Genomic DNA, 20,131 nt, shown 5'->3' on the forward strand with positions numbered 1-20,131 from the left:
TTGAAAATTAATTTAAAATAATAATGAAATTGGATTAATTAATAACCTAACCTAGCCTAACTCAACCTAATAGACTTAACTTGGGCATTCGTCGAGTGTTCCACTCTACTCATTCCCATAAACTTCACTTTAGCCATAAAATTACCTCCGTTACTTCCGTTCAAAATTTCAAATTCTTCCTTTTTTATCACAAGGCAATAAATAGCGCCGTTTTCCCGACTAGCGGATGTATTTCGAAATGATTTAAAATATTATACGTCAAAAATAAAACCTGTTTTTTATTGTTTATTGAATTTTCAAAACTTTAAATTAATCATTTTTAAAAAATAATGATTTTTAAAATTTAAATTAATCATTTTTAAAAAATAATGATTTTTAAAATTTAAATTAATAATTTTTAAAAATAATGATTTTTAAAATTTAAATTAATCATTTTTAAAAAATAATGATTTTTAAAATTTAAATTAATCATTTTTAAAAAATAATGATTTTTAAAATTTAAATAAATCATTTTTAAAAAATAATGATTTTTAAAATTTAAATTAATAATTTTTAAAAATAATGATTTTTAAAATTTAAATTAATCATTTTAAAAATAATGATTTTTAAAATTTAAATTAATTATTTTAAAAAAATAATGATTTTTAAAATTTAAATTAATTATTTTAAAAAAATAATGATTTTTAAAATTTAAATTAATCATTTTAAAAAAATATTGATTTTTAAAATTTAAATTAATCATTTTTAAAAATAATGATTTTTAAAATTTAAATTAATCATTTTAAAAAAATAATGATTTTTAAAATTTAAATTAATCATTTTAAAAATAATGATTTTTAAAATTTAAATTAATCATTTTTAAAAAATAATGATTTTTAAAATTTAAATTAATCATTTTTAAAAAATAATGATTTTCAAAATTTAAATTAATCATTTTTAAAAATAATGATTTTTAAAATTTAAATTAATCATTTTAAAAAATAATGATTTTTAAAATTTAAATTAATTATTTTAAAAAATAATGATTTTTAAAATTTAAATTAATAATTTTAAAAAAATTATGATTTTTAAAATTTAAATTAATCATTTTTAAAAAATAATGATTTTCAAAATTTAAATTAATCATTTTTAAAAAATAATGATTTTTAAAATTTAAATTAATCATTTTTAAAAATAATTATTTTTAAAATTTAAATTAATTATTTTAAAAAATAATGATTTTTAAAATTTAAATTAATCATTTTTAAAAAATAATGATTTTTAAAATTTAAATTAATCATTTTTAAAAAATAATGATTTTCAAAATTTAAATTAATCATTTTTAAAAAATAATGATTTATAAAATTTAAATTAATCATTTTTAAAAATTATTATTTTTAAAATTTAAATTAATCATTTTAAAAAAATTTATGATTTTCAAAATTTAAATTATATATTTTCAAAGAAATAATAAATAAAAAAATTAATGATTTATAAAGAATCATGTGTTTTTTAAAAATCATTTAAATTTAAAAATGAAATTAATATTACATTGAAATTTAAAAATAAATTAATATTACATTAAAAAATCGGGTTTAAATAAAATAATCGATTGATTTTATTTTTATTCAAATAATCAGATTTAAATAAAAAAATCTACTGCTTTGATTTTTATTAAAAAAGCACATAATTAAAAAATCTATGGATTTAAATTTTATTCAAATAAAAAATGTACTGATTTCCACTTTTATTAAGAAATCAATAAATTAGCACCGTGATAATTATTTATTAACCGTAAAAAGGTAAAAATTTCAAAAAATTAAATAAACTTCGTCACTTCCGTTGAAAATTTAAAATTCTTCCTGTTAGGGACGTTGTTCTCTGAACCAAATACATGATCTTCCGTGAAAACGTCAAAACAAAAAGTATACTTTTACTTTACACTTGATTATACCATTTATAATCCTTAGAAAAAGTAAAGTTACATATTTTTCGTCGCTAAAAACAAGCGTATATTTAGTATTTACGAACCGGAAACGAGACCTCCTTAACCGGAAGTTGCGTAATAAACATTCGACTACAAGGATCCGCGGTTTTGGGGTTGTAAAAAGATAAAATAGTAGACTAGCGCCTTAGACCAAGAAGCAAGGGACGGTACACTCGATATGGAGCAATGCTAGCTTAGAACGACGCCTGACGCCAGCGCCACTGTGGCGATATTCGAAACGTTTCCTACTCAAATAAAAATAATTTATAAATCTTCCAGAAGCTCATTGCGGTTCAAGGAAAATAAGAGTGGATATATTTTAATCTTCTTCCACCAGAGGGCGTGATCGGTTTCAATTTGGAAACGAGGGTTGAATATTGAGGGTATCGTCCCTTGTTTGGTGGTCTAAGTGTGGCGATTTTTTCAATTTTTACCCTTACGTCGCCGACTCGCTTCTTAGGATGGGAAATTATTTTACGGTCGTTTAAAATTCGCAAACATCTTAAAAATGATGTTTTTTTAACCATCTGTTTAATCGTTTGTTTTAATTTCTCGGTCGTGGATGAGCTGAAATCGAGCGGCTGAAATGCCAATGTTATTTTGCTCTTTTGCGATTTACAATTTGTTGAAAATCGATTGACTTAACTTTTCAGATTATTTTAAAAGAAAAATTAAACACGTAGAATTACAATTTGTTTAAATTTGATTAGATATTTCAGAACCAAAATTTTTTCAAAATTAAGATTTATGTACAATATTTTGCCGGAAAAAATTTAATTGGTTTTAGTTAGATATAATTAGATATTTTCGTACCTACATTTTTTCAAAATTAAGAATTCTTCATAATACTTTAGCGGAAAAAATGAAACACCTACGAATTGCATTTTATTTTTAAAATTTTAATACATATTATATTACTATGTATTATGAGAAATAAAAACGTCGTTACATTTGCATATATTTATATTTTTCATAATACATACTAACAACGCATATAGTAACTGTATATCACTTAAGTCTTTTTATTATTAAACCTAAAGTTTTTCAAAATTAAGAATTTTTGGGTCTTAATTCTTTAAAATATTTTACCGGAAAAATTAAACACCAAAAAATTACAATTTTTTTAAATTTGAGTATTTAAATTTCGATTTGATATTTCCATACCTAAATTTTTGAAAATTAATTAATAAAATATTTCACTGGAAAATTTAAACATTTATTATTCTGAAAAGTCTAAATGCAAATTTCTCGAATTAAGTGGACATATTTTGCTAGATAATTTTACGTATTTCATTCGACCAAATCAATGATTTTGTCCTGATGCGAAAACTAACGCTACACTTCTTCAAAATGGTGGAAATTTTAGCAATGTATCAAATGATATGCCTTTCTTTAATAGTGTAATTTTGTGTGTAATTTATTAACATACTCTTTGTGTAGGTAAGAACCTCTAATTTATTTTTATTTTGTACAAAATAGATGACTTGTATAAATATCATTTGGAAGTTTTATAATAATGAATATATTGGAATAAGATCAAAGTGCATGTAGTATCTTTTCGCAGAAATAAATATTTAAGACTTTGCATAAATTATTTTTTGAAATATAATAAACGTCTTCGCCTTTGGACTAAGATCGAAGTGTAGTATATTTTCGCACCAACAAAATGGATGACTTTTTTTAAATAAATTTCGAAATTTACTAAACTTTGTCGTTGTTTGGCTAAGATTGAAGTGTAGTATCGTTTCGGACCAACAAAATGGATGACTTTTTATTAAATAAATTTCGAAATTTAATAAACTTCGTTTAGCTAAATGCAAAGTGTAGTATCTTTTCGCAGGCACAAAATAAATAACTTTGCATCAATTATTTTTCGAGATTTAATAAACGTCTTCACCATTGGGCTAAGATCGAAGTGTAGTACTTTTCGTACCAGTTGTTAAGCCTTTCTTTCTATAACAACCATCAAAATCGAAACGTTCTTTAGAATACATAATAGCCAATAGTGTGATGGTAGATTCAACTAAGCCCTAATTTTAAGACCTTTATTTTTATAACTGTATCGTGAGACCGTGGACAGGGGACCTCTAGAAATAAAATCTCGAAAAATAATCCCCCATTAAGTACTGTTCTCTGTGACCCAATATGTCCATAACCCGGTTGACCCCAAAACCACAAATCCGACTCGCTACATTATTTTTTACAAACGCTAAGATAAAATCCATCTTCATTATATTCTTTATCTTTACTTCAAATTGAATAAATCACCCGGACCATTCACCTTCCAATTCGGAACCATCATCGTCAATACAGATTGTACTGCCGCGCGTAACTTCCCCGCTACTAACAAGTGACGGTGAACGTTTTGAAGGCTACGTCTGTAGGTGGTAAGGGAGATATTTTTTGGCAACCCTCTTCAGACTTCTAGAACCCCCTGACGGGATTTTTTTACTACTTTTTTAGTGTGGTGCCATCTATGATGACGCAGAAAATATAACGTGATAAAAGTATAAATTTAATAAATTTCGTTTTCGTTGACATGATTGTCAAAGCTAGAGCGGCCCTTGGATATCTACAAAGTGGCGGCCAGGGTACAAAGGGAGAGTATATAGAGGGCTTTGTCGCTGTCTGTTCTAGGAATGTGGAGCCATCTATACAGTGGGGCTGGAGGCTAATTTTATAAGCGTAATTTGAGAGTTAATATTACGTTAAGATTAAGAATTAAATAAAAATTACGTTAATATTAAGAATTAAATAAATATAACGTTAAGATTAAGAATTAAATAAAAATTACGTTAAGAACATTAAGAATTAAATAAAAATTACGTTAATATTAAGAATTAAATAAATATAACGTTAAGATTAAGAATTAAATAAAAATTACGTTAAGAACATTAAGAATTAAATAAATATAACGTTAAGATTAAGAATTAAATAAAAATTACGTTAAAATTAAGAATTAAATAAATATTACGTTAAGTTTAAGAATTAAATTAATATTATGGCAACATTAAGAATTAAATTAATATTATGTTAAAAATAAGAATTAAATTAATATTATGTTAAAAATAAGAATTAAATTAATATTACGATAAAATTAAGAATTAAATTAATATTACGTTAAAAATAAGAATTAAACTAATATTACGGTAACATTTAGAATTAAATAAATATTACGCTATAAAAATTAAATTAATATTACATTAAATTTAAAAATTAATATTGATAATACAGTAAAATTTAAAAATTAATATTGATAATATAGTAAAATTTAAAAATTAATATTGATAATACAGTAAAATTTAAAAATTAATATTAATAATACAGTAAAATTTAAAAATTAATATAGATAATACAGTAAAATTTACAAATTAATATTGATAATACAGTAAAATTTAAAAATTAATATTGATAATACAGTAAAATTTAAAAATTAATATTGATAATACAGTAAAATTTAAAAATCAATATTGATAATACAGTAAAATTTAAAAATAATATTAATATAATATTAAAATTTAAAAAATAATATTAATATTGCATTAAAATTTAAAAATTTATATTAATATTATATTTCAATATAAAAATTAATATTAATATTAACATTAAAATTAAAAAATAATAATATTAACATTATATTTCAATATAAAAATTAATATTAATATTAATATTAACATAACATTAAAATTTAAAATTTAATAATAATATTACATCAAACTTTAAAAATAATATTAATATTACATTAAAATTTAAAATTTAAAAATAATATTAACATTAAAATTTAAAAATTAATTATTTATTAATATTACATTAAAATTTAAAAATAATATTAATATTACATAAAAATTCAAAATTTAAAAATAATATTAATATTACATAAAAATTTAAAATTTAAAAATAATATTAATATTACATAAAAATTTAAAATTTAAAAATAATATTAATATTACATAAAAATTTAAAATTTAAAAATAATATTAATATTACATAAAAATTTAAAATTTAAAAATAATATTAATATTACATAAAAATTTAAAATTTAAAAATAATATTAACATTAAAATTTAAAAATTAATTATTTATTAATATTACATTAAAATTTAAAAATAATATTAATATTACATAAAAATTTAAAAATAATATTAATATTACATTAAAATTTAAAAATTAATTATTTATTAATATTACATTAAAATTTAAAAATAATATTAATATTACATAAAAATTTAAAAATAATATTAATATTACATTAAAATTTAAAAATTGATATTAATATTATATTAAAATTTAAAACTAATGTTAATGTAATTATTACATTAAAAATTGATATTAATATTAAATTAAAATTTAAAAACTAATATTATTGTAATTATTACATTAAAAATTAATATTACATGAAAAATTAATGTTAATATTACATTAAAAATTAATATTAATATTAATATTAATATTAAAATATTATTACCAAGAATGTATGTATTTATAAGTAAGAGAATCACGTTCGAATTTCCCCTGTCTCGAGAGGGGGGAAGGAAAAACGTCACAGGCGTGTTCTTCAATGGCGTCATTTTCAGTGAACCAATGAGATACTGGGCTTATTTGATTGTAGACCTGGGGGGAGGTGTTTACTGTTAGAGCGTGTCGGGAATTGCAAGAGCAACCTAAACAATTATCTCCAACGTCCCGTTTCGCGACAGTAGCACCGGACCAAATTCGTCCTTTCGGGGAACTTCTTTTCTAATCTTTGGAGAGTTGCGAAAGCGTCGTGGGTCTATTTCAGTTTGAGGCGAGCTTCGTGAGGAGGCGAGCGTTCCTCCGAGTTGAAGCAGCGTCCGTCCTCCAAGGTCCTCCTGCCGGCGTTTCAGCGAACGGCGTTGGCATGTTATTGGAACTGCCTCACGCCAGATCCACAGCTGTGTGAAAAACGTTTTTGCGTTCCGTGTTCTGGACAACATTTATTTTGTTCACATTTCTCGCGCGTGATCAGCTCTCGTTTCAACCCAATTTGAACGGATTTTGGGATTTAATTTTGGATTTTTCAAGATGAAGGTTCGATTTTTTTATTTTTTATTTATTTTATTTTATTTATCGGTGTGTTAAACCGCTTTTCGAATTTTACAAAGTAAGAATTCTCTACCCCTAAAATCTACATTTACTAACTAAAATCGGGCAAAATAATTATCGGAATAAAATATTTTGACACTTTTCAGGGTTCCCGTCAGGTCCTTAGAATACCTAATAGTACCTATTTGTCTTCAAAGTCCTCAAACCACCCTAAAATCTAGATTTGGTCCCTAAATTGTACGTTATTTTCCATTCAGGGAAAATCATCATATCTTCCAGGTCCCTAGAATACTTAAAGGTGCCTTCCAGGTCCCTAGAATACTCAAATACCCCTTCCCGGTCCTTAGAATACTTAAAGGTCCCTTCCAGGTCTCTAGAATACTTAAGAGTCCCTTAAAGGTCCCTTACAGGTCCCTAGAATACTCAAAGGTGCCTTCCAGGTCCCTAGAATACTTAAAGTTCCTTCCAGGTCCTTAGAATACTTAAAATTCTATTCCAGGACAAACCACCATAAAATCTAGATTTGGTCCCTAAAGAAAAATAAATGAATTCCGCCTAATTTTTGACTTCACAGAGCTCCCACCAGTACCCTGCAAAACCTAAAAGACCCTATTTAACCTAATCTTCCCGATTTATCAGAATTCCGGTACCAAAGCATCATCGGATTAAAATATTTTTAAAATTATGTTAATGCTCAATAAGGTATTAATACACAATAATTATAACTGAATACGCAAAGCAGTTTTTGGGTTATTAAAATATAAATCCATTTTTAAGATCAGATATTAATAATAATAATGATTAAGCCCAGATAGCGACTTTTGATGCCATAAAATCAGGTGGCTTAAAACTAAGTCAACTTAAATAATATTTTATTTTGTAAGTAATTTGTTGGTTCCTATTTTAAAACATTTGGTTCTTATTTTAAAAGATTTGGTTCGTATTGAATAGAAATTAAAACAACAAAGAGTTAAAAGTGTACAAGAAATTTTTATTAAAACATAATAAAATTTTATTTAAGCCCGACTAGTTTCGGCTACGTTATTGTGCCCCTGATGACGGCACAATAACGTAGCCGAAACTAGTCGGGCTTAAATAAAATTTTATTATGTTTTAATAAAACTTTCTTGTGCACTTTTAACTCTTTGTTGTTTTAATTTCTATTCAATATATCTGCACAAGTAGCTAAAAAATTCTTTAAATTATTTGGTTCGCATTTAAAATAATTTGGTTCCTAATTTTTAATAATTTGGTTCTCATTTTTTAACAATTTGATTCTTTTTTTTTAATAATTTGGTTCTTATTTTTTAATAATTGGTTCCTATTTTTTAATAATTTGGTTCCTATTTTGAAACATTTGGTTCCTATTTTAAAACATTTTTTTCGTTATTTAAAACATTTGTTTCTTATTTTAAATAATTGGTTCCTTTTTTAAACATTTGGTTCCTATTTTAAAACATTTTTTCGTTATTTAAAACATTTGTTTCTTATTTTAAATAATTTGGTTCCTATTTTAAAACATTTTTTCGTTATTTAAAACATTTGTTTCTTATTTTAAATAATTTGTTTCCTATTCTAAACATTTGGTTCCTATTTTAAAACATTAGATTCTTATTTTAAATAATTTGGTTCCTATTTAAAAAAAAAATAATTTTATTTATGGAAAAAGCTCACATTTCAATCCCATATTTTGGTGCTCCTCCCATGGGAGTATGGGTAAACGGTTTTTGTAGTGACAGTGACTATAACCTGACATTGACTGTTAAGCCATTGCGTGCGTGTACCATTCATTAGGATAAATTGTCGGATGACGGTTTAAAGGTATGAGAGTCTGTCGTGGCCCCCTGGAAGTAGTTCGACCAGGTACCACCAGGGGGCAGCACTCCACCCTGACATCATTGCAACAATAACACAGAGACGTTTCCTTTTGTATCCACTGCTGGTAACACCTGCGACTCTCCCAAAACATCAAACTGTGATGCATCCGACGCGGACTATTTCGTGGTAAAAAGCTGATATGAAAATACCTTTTTCTTACTTTACCCAAACAGTAACTCTGCTGTTCTAAACACTACCTTCACAGCCTAAATAGCATCTTCACTGTTCTGTAATTACAGAGAAGTAATTACATGAGAAGTAATTTAGTTTACACGAGAAGTGATTTAGTGAGAAGTAATTACATGAGAAGTAATTTAGTTTACATGAGAAGTAATTTAGTTTACACGAGAAGTAATTTAGTTTACACGAGAAGTGATTTAGTTTACATGAGAAGTGATTTAGTTTACACGAGAAGTAATTTAGTTTACATGAGAAGTAATTTAGTTTACACGAGAAGTAATTTAGTTTACATGAGAAGTAATTTAGTTTACATGAGAAGTAATATAGTTTACATGAGAAGTAATATAGTTTACATGAGAAGTAATATAGTTTACATGAGAAGTAATTTAGTTTCCATGAGAAGTAATTTAGTTTCCATGAGAAGTAATTTAGTTTACATGAGAAGTAATTTAGTTTACATGAGAGGTAATTTAGTTTCCATGAGAAGTAATTTAGTTTACATGAGAAGTAATATAGTTTACATGAGAAGTAATTTAGTTTAAATGAGAAGTAATTTAGTTTCCATGAGAAGTAATTTAGTCTAAATGAGAAGTAATTTAATCTAAATGAGAAGTAATTTAGTTTACATGAGAAGTAATATAGTTTACATGAGAAGTAATTTAGTTTAAATGAGAAGGGGAAATTAAACAAAATTTACAAAAAATGAAATTACAAAAGAAAAGTAATTTAATTTAAATGAGAAGGGGAAATGAAACAAAATTTACAAAAAATGAAATTACAAAAGAAAAGTAATTTAATTTAAATGAGAAGGGGAAATGAAACAAAATTTACAAAAAATGAAATTACAAAAGAAAAGTAATTTAATTTAAATGAGAAGGGGAAATGAAACAAAATTTACAAAAAATGAAATTACAAAAGAAAAGTAATTTAATTTAAATGAGAAGGGGAAATGAAACAAAATTTACAAAAAATGAAATTACAAAAGAAAAGTAATTTAATTTAAATGAGAAGGGGAAATGAAACAAAATTTACAAAAAATGAAATTACAAAAGAAAAGTAATTTAATTTAAATGAGAAGGGGAAATGAAACAAAATTTACAAAAAATGAAATTACAAAAGAAAAGTAATTTAATTTAAATGAGAAGGGGAAATGAAACAAAATTTACAAAAAATGAAATTACAAAAGAAAAGTAATTTAATTTAAATGAGAAGGGGAAATGAAACAAAATTTACAAAAAATGAAATTACAAAAGAAAAGTAATTTAATTTAAATGAGAAGGGGAAATGAAACAAAATTTACAAAAAATGAAATTACAAAAGAAAAGTAATTTAATTTAAATGAGAAGGGGAAATGAAACAAAATTTACAAAAAGTGAAATTACAAAAGAAAAGTAATTTAATTTAAATGATAAGGGGAAATGAAACAAAATTTACAAAAAGTGAAATTACAAAAGAAAAGTAATTTAATTTAAATGAGAAGGGGAAATGAAACAAAATTTACAAAAAGTGAAATTACAAAAGAAAAGTAATTTAATTTAAATGAGAAGGGGAAATGAAACAAAATTTACAAAAATTGAATTTAAATTATTAAAGGGGAAGACTACAGTGGCCATTGTCTACTTTGGCGCTATTTCAAGCTGAACTCTTTTAATTTTGTATTTTAACTTATAAAATAAATATTTAAGTATAGAACAGCCTCTTGTTTAGTGCTTAAAATAATTTTGACAATTTTAAATTTAAAAGTAATTAAGTTATTACGTTTTAATTCAGACCCCGGAGCTAAAAAAGTTGGGCAAGCGCCCAAACTACCCTTTAGTTAGGACCTTATATCTCGTTAACTATTAATATTAGAATTATCAAAATTGTTTTAAGCACTAGAGGAAGGTTCAGCCTAATAAGAAAAATATAATTCAATTATGTAAGTGTTAAAACAGAAACGTTCAGCTTGAACGAAAAAGAGGCTTTTATTGTATTCTTCCCCTTTAAAGTATTTTTTAAAGTATTTTAATTTACACAAAAATATCCGATGAATCGAAGGATTTTTATTTTTTGGCATTCGTTGACCTTTTGACCTCCGCAAAAATTTGAATACGTCAATGGGGACGTGGTCATAAAAGGGGCGAATCTCGAACGATTAGTTCTTGTTAAGAAGGTGGTCCAGTCCCGCTTTCACTGATTCGGAAAATTTGGGCAATTTCGCCCGCGGCCAATACTTGACGGGTGGCTTGGAAAAAGCGAAAGTAATTTTTCTCCAAATTTGGCCACGTTTGCGGTGTGTTTGTGGGCTGGGATATTTATTTCGTAGGTCGTGTGATAAACAGATTTTGATCGATGTATTGTTTGTAAAATACTTTTGGCGTGTAAATGTGCTTTATTATTGGTTATTTAACTCACGCCCTTGTATAAAAAAATATTTAGGAAAAAATATTTATCTGAGATTTTTGACAATATTTCTCTACAATTGTTACCAATTTTCCTAACCTTTGGATAGTCAGTCCCGTAGGCCTGTGCGATTAGTGGTTTTAGGCAATCGAGTCGGTTATCGAGTATCAAATTTTTTTCATCGAGTATTCGAGTCGACTAATATTGAAGTCGAGTCGAGTAACTAAGTAAAACCTAGAGTAATATTTTTAACGAGTCGGGTTATCGAGTACTTGATAAGGAGATGATTTTATTCAAGAAATTATGAAATTAAATTTAAAAGGAGTATAAAGTAACTTTCAATGCTGAAAAATATCCCTTTAAATTAAATGAACCACAGTTTCCACAACTTTTCAGTACCGTTAATTGCCCCCCAAAAAGTTGTAAAAACCCCTCTTTGAACTTTGAAACCACGAGGATAGAAAAAACCAATACTCGACGAGTTTAGAGAGCGGCTTATTCGATTAATCGAGTACCCGAACATTGTTTGCTAATTAAAATGAAAATGCTTTTGAATAGTTTTTATAAATATTTACTTCAAAAACGCGAACAAATATTTTAACTTTAATATTAGTGAACTTAAATTTGTAATCAATATATTTATATATATATCTATATATATATCTATATATCCTCAAAAAAGTGCTTCGTAAAAGAACTACAATAAACTTTTGCTTACGCGTACTTATATTATGCCTGGTTTGTATTAAAATTCAACCTGGGAATAATATTATTTATCATTGAATCCCCACTGTTTTCCGTAGACGTTTAAATTGGCCCGACAATATAGTTAGTACATATGAAATATGACTGCCGTACAAACCACAAACCGATAGTGGGAATAATTTACAAATGAATTAGTACATCTCATTGAAGGTGGCTCTCCCGCTGAGATGTATTCGCAAGAATGTATTTAGATTTACGGAGAATGCGTAACCTCAACTATAGCGCCTGGTTTCATGATCTCCGGAAGTTAGACTCCGCCCACACGGACTGAGAGAGAGACTGCCATGCTCCGCGGAGCCTCCGCTTACGAGGAGAGAGAAAACCCGCGATCGTGTCTTCCCCCCCTTACCGCCCGAAAGGGGGGAAATATTACACTAGCAAAGGTATAGGGGCGTGGTTTATTTCTAGGCTATCACGAGGCGAACAGGCATATTCTCCGTTCAGTCGAATAAATTATTGGTATTTATTATCAGCTCATTATGCTGTCAGCAATCCATTGGTGGCTGTGCATTTAGCGAAAAGGCTTAAAGCTTTCGCGTCGAGGTACCTAGTTCTTTCTTATCTTATCAAATTTCATTATCGCGCCACGAAATAATTTCCAAGATAAAATTTCGACGTCCTTCAGAAACGTGAATAAAAGTGGGTAGGTGCTTTATTCGAAATACCCTTATTTAGAGAAATTGTATTATTACGTTAGGCTCCCCTTCTGTTTTTGGCTGGTGTTGACTAATTGCAAATGATGACGACAGTTTTCGAGTTACTTTTAACTTTGGAATTAGACTGTTATTTCATTTCAGTTTGATCTTAAAAATTATATAATATTATAAAATTTATATGATCAAATTTTCATTTACGTCATTTAGTACGTTTGCCAATAATACATCTGTAGATCTTAAAATTGAATACTCTATATTATGACGTCATTTAGTACGGTTTCCATGGAGACTGTTTGACAATGAATGTACTATATAATATTCAAGTCTTATTAATACAACGGTAGATATTAAATTTGCATACGGTATATTATGACGTCATTTAGTACGGTTTCCATGGAGACTGTTTGACAATGAATGTACTATATAATATTCAAGTCTTATTAATACAACGGTAGATATTAAATTTGCATACGGTATATTATGACGTCATTTAGTACGGTTTCCATGGAGACTGTTTGACAATGAATGTACTATATAATATTCAAGTCTTATTAATACAACGGTAGATATTAAATTTGCATACGGTATATTATGACGTCATTTAGTACGGTTGCCATGGAGACTGTTTGTCAATGAATCTACTATTAAAAATTGAAAATGTTTAATATATTTAATACATCTGTATGACAATAAATATACTAGTTAAAATCTATTTAATACTAAATTTTCAAAATTATATTTTTTAAAAAAATTCGTATTTTAGTGAAAAATGTTATTTGTTTTAGAATAATTTCGGTATTACCATATGTAACATAATAACCCATCTAGAGTTAATTTCTAATTACAGTATATTTTCACTTTGACTCGAAAAAATTACGCAATCCTTTGCTTACAAAATTTATAACGGTTATTAAACAAATAATGAATTTTTTATTAATTCATTAAGTTTATTAAAAATACTTGCTTCGTTTCTAGAAGTAATCTTTTTTTTTTAATTTAAAATCTAAATTGACTCTAGAGTCACGTCTAGTCTCTAAAGAATTCTTTAGAATTTCTGTAGAATTATATTGCGCAACTTTATTATAGCAAAAAATCCTGTAAGTTGACTTCACCCTGAACACCGTAGCTCTGCGCTTAGACCGCTTTTACAGGTGCAAACACCAATTTCGCAAAGATAGTTTATTTAATAATAACTATTTTCCAATAAACCGATACACATCTCAAGAGGTCAGGACGCACTAGATCCATTTTTAAATACGCTTAGTGCCACTAGATGGCGCCGACAGTCTGAAACGAATTAATTTTTAGTTAAATCTAAATCCAAGAAAAATATAATTTTTTCATGTTTCTTTTAAAGCAATATTTATGGATGATAAAATTAGCGAATAAGTAGATTAGTCCATTATGAAAAGGGATAATAAAGCTAAACCCTAAACAAATCTGAAGAAATTTAAAAACTTCGAGCAAACAAAAAGACGCGAAACTCGGACCAATAGATCTTCGAGTGAAAAAACTAAATTAAATTAAATAAATTAGCCAGAAATTCCAACGGTAGACCGGTTTCGTCCTATTTGGGACTCGTCAGTACCGTGCGGGGGGGGGGGTGCACAGGTTGCACGTTCCCGCCCCCCAAAAAGTATACTTGAATGTTCAATTATTTTTTGTTTTTATTTTATTCAATTATGTGCCTCTCGCTATTGTCCAAGTGGCTCCATCTGTCATAAGCAAGTGCATTAAAATTGAACCTCTCAGGGCTTCCCTATAAATGTTGGCTTGCCTGTAAAGGATTTCTGAATCGATCAATTGGGGTCTATTTTCCAAGTGCTACTTTTCGGGTTGGTTTTAGTGCGGTGGATTTCAAATATACCTTTAAAATGTTATCTCTGCCAGGATTGCGAAAAAAATTGACAAGGCTGAAATCTACCAGATAACTATAATCTGTATAATATATACGATTGATAACAGTTTTGTTAGCCTACATTTATCTAGAACGAGGCGCAGTTATTTTACATATTTAATGGCATTTGTTTCGCGTTCGAATACTGAAGAGGTTAAGCGTGTACTATGAAACGCGTACGGTGAACGTGAACAACGTCGACCTAATTAATCGTGACTATTTCAAACTATTTCTCAAACATGGAAAAATCACCAAAATTCTTCAGTGTAGTGTCTTTTTGTAAAACATCACTTAAGGGACTATCAAGGGAGAGCTGTGCATTTAAAATACGTCAGGGACCCCAGAGGTCCTATAATTCCTATAAAATCCTATTTTTTCAAAAATGTCCTATAACATCCTATATTTTTAGCAAAATCCCCCAAAAGTCCTATAAAATCCTATAATTTTGATATTTTGCCCATTTCAAATCCAGCCACTCAGTTAAATTGCTAGATTTAACTATAGGATAAATTCCTATACCAAGTCATTCTAGTCTATACTTTTGTTATTGTAAACTCAAACTCAAACTACTAGTATATTTTTGTGATAAAATGGTTCAATAGTTTCTATTTTTTAAGTGAAAATCCAAGATTTATTCCTCAAAATATAGATTTTGTTTTTAAATGCATAAAGTTAGTAAATGAAATAGCATATATAGTCCTATAAAATCCTATAAATTTGGAAAAATAGTCCTATAAAGTCCTATATTTTTAGAAAAATAATCCTATTTTTCGATTAAAAAATGGAAGATTTGAGTGGGGGCCCTGAATACGTCATTCGGTCGTGGCTCGTCGCATTTACAAAGTTACACACAGATGTAATAAATCAGTCAGTATTTATTTATAATTGGGAGATTTATACGGATTTTGGGCGTTGCTGCACCAAATTCTTTCCCTATTAAAACAATCAAGTCAGCCCAGTAAACTCAGTGGTTGCGTAAATCTTTCGTCTTCTGACGTCAGTGAAGTGCACGTCGGTGACGTGTTTCCTTCCCCCCTCTCTGACGTCAGTGAAGTGCACGCCGGTGGCGTGTTTCCTTCCCCCCCTCTCTGACGTCAGTGAAGTGCACGTCGGTGGCGTGTTTCCTTCCCCCCTCTCTGACGTCAGTGAAGTGCACGTCGGTGGCGTGTTTCCTTCCCCCCTCTCTGACGTCAGTGAAGTGCACGTCGGTGGCGTGTTTCCTTCCCCCCTCTCTGACGTCAGTGAAGTGCACGTCGGTGGCGTGTTTCCTTCCCCCCTCTCTGACGTCAGTGAAGTGCACGCCGGTGGCGTGTTTCCTTCCCCCCTCTCTGACGTCAGTGAAGTGCTCGCCGGTGGCGTGTTTCCTTCCCCCTCTCTGACGTCAGTGAAGTGCACGCCGGTGATGAGAAATCGCGGTCCATCACGACTTCAAATCCATGAAGTAGCAGTCTTTTTATTATAACTTTTCAACCAATTTACGCAGTACCATGGATCAAAACTTTAATATTAAAGACTTCAAATACCGTTTAAGTTAACATTTTTACGCTGGTTACCTCGATTTGTTTACAAAGTCCTTTCTTACCTATCACACGAACCCAAACCTTAATGTTCGCGTTTCCCCGCTGCTTTGTTTTGCGCTGGTTGCAGCTTACTTCCAGGGGCTAGTAGGCCACACTTTGAAGCTCTCTGGCGCTCTTTTCACTCATTGTATGAAGATGGGGGAAAACAGGCACACTTCTCAACTCGCCCCTGCAACCCCTTCTTATGGCATTCAGACTTGATGTTTTTTGCCCGTACGCCGTTTGCGAATCGGCTGGGTTGTTCAAAATGCAAAAAACATTTTGCATTTTACGGGTTTGATATGTGAAAAAACATTTTCAAAATGATTTTTCTAAATGTTTTTCTCCGGCACCATCATGGCGATACTAACAAGGAGACATCCCGAAGTGTAACCCACCGATTTTGTTCAAACTGAGGGGATTGGTAGACGTTCATGAATCATGAAAAATCCTAAAGGGAATTTATTCAATGGGCAACCGTTTTGCCATGGCAACGAAAAATGTTTTTGACAACAAAAAATATTAAATTTTCCCATTGAAAATAACATGGGATTTTGACCTCAAATTGATCAAAAGTTGATCAGTTTTGATGTTTTTTTTGTCAATTTTTATCTATTTTTTCTATTTTTGGCATTTTAGAATTTTTTAAAATTGTTAAAATATTTCACAGGGGGGGGGCTAGGAATCGATCAGAATCCCATATTATTTTCAATGGGAAAATTTAAATTTGTTGTTGTCAAAAACATTTTTCGTTGCCATGGCAAAACGGTTGCCCATTGAATAAATTCCCTTTGGGATTTTTCAAGTTACATGAAGGTCTACCAATCCCCCGAGTTTGAACAAAATCGGTGGGTTACACTTCGGGATGTCTCCTTGTCAGTTGCTCACTTACTCAGAAGCAGAAGGACGATTTGGAAATCTCGGTTCAAATTTACTAATTAATAATCATAATTAATAATTAATTATTAATAATTGAAATATAAATAATTAAAAGTAAACAGAGTGAGTGCATTTGTAAAAACATTTTGCATTTTGACAACCATTTTCAAAATGTATTTTGTATTTTTTGAGCCGCAAAACCATTTACGGAGAAAGTATTTTGCATTTTACATTTGGAGTTACGGAGAAAGTATTTTGCATTTTACATTTGGAGTTACGGAGAAAGTATTTTGCATTTTACATTTTGAGTTACGGAGAAAGTATTTTGCATTTTACATTTTGAGTTACGGAGAAAGTATTTTGCATTTTACATTTGGAGTTACGGAGAAAGTATTTTGCATTTTACATTTGGAGTTACGGAGAAAGTATTTTGCATTTTACATTTGGAGTTACGGAGAAAGTATTTTGCATTTTACATTTGGAGTTACGGAGAAAGTATTTTGCATTTTACATTTGGAGTTACGGAGAAAGTATTTTGCATTTTACATTTGGAGTTACGGAGAAAGTATTTTGCATTTTACATTTTGAGTTACGGAGAAAGTATTTTGCATTTTACATTTTGAGTTACGGAGAAAGTATTTTGCATTTTACATTTTGAGTTACGGAGAAAGTATTTTGCATTTTACATTTGGAGTTACGGAGAAAGTATTTTGCATTTTACATTTTGAGTTACGGAGAAAATATTTTGCATTTTACATTTGGAGTTACGGAGAAAGTATTTTGCATTTTACATTTTGAGTTACGGAGAAAGTATTTTGCATTTTACATTTTGAGTTACGGAGAAAGTATTTTGCATTTTACATTTGGAGTTACGGAGAAAGTATTTTGCATTTTACATTTGGAGTTACGGAGAAAGTATTTTGCATTTTACATTTGGAGTTACGGAGAAAGTATTTTGCATTTTACATTTGGAGTTACGGAGAAAGTATTTTGCATTTTACATTTGGAGTTACGGAGAAAGTATTTTGCATTTTACATTTGGAGTTACGGAGAAAGTATTTTGCATTTTACATTTTGAGTTACGGAGAAAGTATTTTGCATTTTACATTTTGAGTTACGGAGAAAGTATTTTGCATTTTACATTTTGAGTTACGGAGAAAGTATTTTGCATTTTACATTTGGAGTTACGGAGAAAGTATTTTGCATTTTACATTTTGAGTTACGGAGAAAGTATTTTGCATTTTACATTTGGAGTTACGGAGAAAGTATTTTGCATTTTACATTTGGAGTTACGGAGAAAGTATTTGGCATTTTACATTTTGAGTTACGGAGAAAGTATTTTGCATTTTACATTTTGAGTTACGGAGAAAGTATTTTGCATTTTACATTTGGAGTTACGGATAAAGTATTTTGCATTTTACATTTGGAGTTACGGAGAAAGTATTTTGCATTTTACATTTTGAGTTACGGAGAAAGTATTTTGCATTTTACATTTTGAGTTACGGAGAAAGTATTTTGCATTTTACATTTTGAGTTACGGAGAAAGTATTTTGCATTTTACATTTGGAGTTACGGAGAAAGTATTTTGCATTTTACATTTGGAGTTACGGAGAAAGTATTTTGCATTTGGTATTTTGAAACGGTCTATTACATTATTCCGAAGAAATTTCACTTAAACAAGTAATTTTTTTCGAAACAATTCGACACCGTCTTCGCGTTCGGAGTACGCGTTTTATGGTTACGGGATGAACATCATTCCATTGACGGAAATTATCTGTAGATTGGTTCGAATTCGTGCATTTGAAGCGTTATCATTGGCATTTAATCCTATTTGGTAAAAAGACTTAAATCGTTTCCTGTTTCACTTGTTAAATTGCTAAATATAAAACAAGTTAGATCAATATTGGATAACCTTTCAGCGCTCCTAAACGTAACCCTACATAAATAAGATAAAAAAATCAATTTTTTTTAACAATTTTAACTACGTATGGAAAAAAAGCTACGTAAAGTTTTTGGGTGACTTTAAAGGAAGTATGAAGTATAAGGTTGGACGGTCGATGGTCGTTCGCGGTTTTGTCGCAAGGGGATGTTGTTGATTGCCTATTTGGGTGACTTTTAATGCCTTTAATTTAGATGGCCGGGTTACAACGCGTATGATGAAGTGGTGGCAAGCCCTTATGTCACCTAGGAACAACAAACACAGCCCCCCATCACACAAGGAGTACGCAACCCTTCAAAAGTCATGTATTTTCATGCGTAGAATTTTTAGTCGGAAGGGGAAAATTTGGAAAATAGTTTTCCGTCCTTTCCGTAAAACGTTCAGCGTAAAGGCTCGTCCAATGAAATTTGTACACAACACTGCGTTAGCGTGTTTAAAGGCTAGCTGCGTTCTCCTAGTGTGGGGTGCTGTGTTTGTTGCTCCTAGATGCCACGCGAGCCAACAGCTCCCTACACTCACTATTACCGTTAACCTCCACCAGGTTTTAAGGGAAGGGGAAACCGAAGAACTCTGTGGACAACCCCAAACTTAGCTGTGAAGGAGTTGTTCCTAGTTTTCAGTTAGTTCCACAAGCTGGGATCGAACTCGGCTCTTCCGGCTGCGAGGTAAAAGTGCTAACCACTTTTAATGTTCGCATTAAAAGTCGCTAGATGACTTGGGCCTAAAGTGGTGCCTTGGGTAGCTGATTATTATTATTATTATTCTTCGGTTTCCCCTAAAAACTTGTGGAGGTTAACTTTAATAGTTAGTGTAGTGAGCTGTTGGCTCGCGTGGCATGAAGGGCTAGCCACCACCCACCTACGCATTGTAACTCGGCCACCTGAATTAATGGCTTTAAGTAATAGGTATAAAAGGACTTTGTAAACAATTCGAGGTAGCCAGCGTAATAAAATAAACTTAAACAGT

The 20,131-nt window shown here is 29.0% G+C and overlaps 1 protein-coding gene across 7 annotated transcripts in view; it reads left to right on the plus strand.

The window, feature by feature from the left end:
• Positions 1-6,758: 6,758 nt before the first annotated feature.
• The window catches only part of Myo61F (unconventional myosin 61F), a 58,260-nt gene continuing 44,887 nt past the window's right edge, over positions 6,759-20,131 (plus strand). For 2 of the 7 annotated variants that reach the window (XM_090166169.1, XM_090166170.1), the window contains exon 1: positions 6,759-7,015. In XM_090166169.1, the coding sequence (XP_090022295.1) occupies positions 7,010-7,015 (6 nt within the window). In that variant the 5' untranslated portion in view covers positions 6,759-7,009. Of the gene's footprint in view, positions 7,016-12,752; positions 12,779-12,810; positions 12,879-20,131 lie in introns of those variants that run through there. The other 5 variants (XM_090166176.1, XM_090166173.1, XM_090166175.1 and 2 more) reach the window with 5 other exon arrangements.

The sequence above is a fragment of the Leiobunum rupestre genome, chromosome 2, assembly GCF_980474605.1.
Source record: "Leiobunum rupestre chromosome 2, qqLeiRupe1.1.hap1, whole genome shotgun sequence".
Classification (NCBI taxonomy): Eukaryota; Metazoa; Arthropoda; class Arachnida; order Opiliones; family Sclerosomatidae; genus Leiobunum; species Leiobunum rupestre.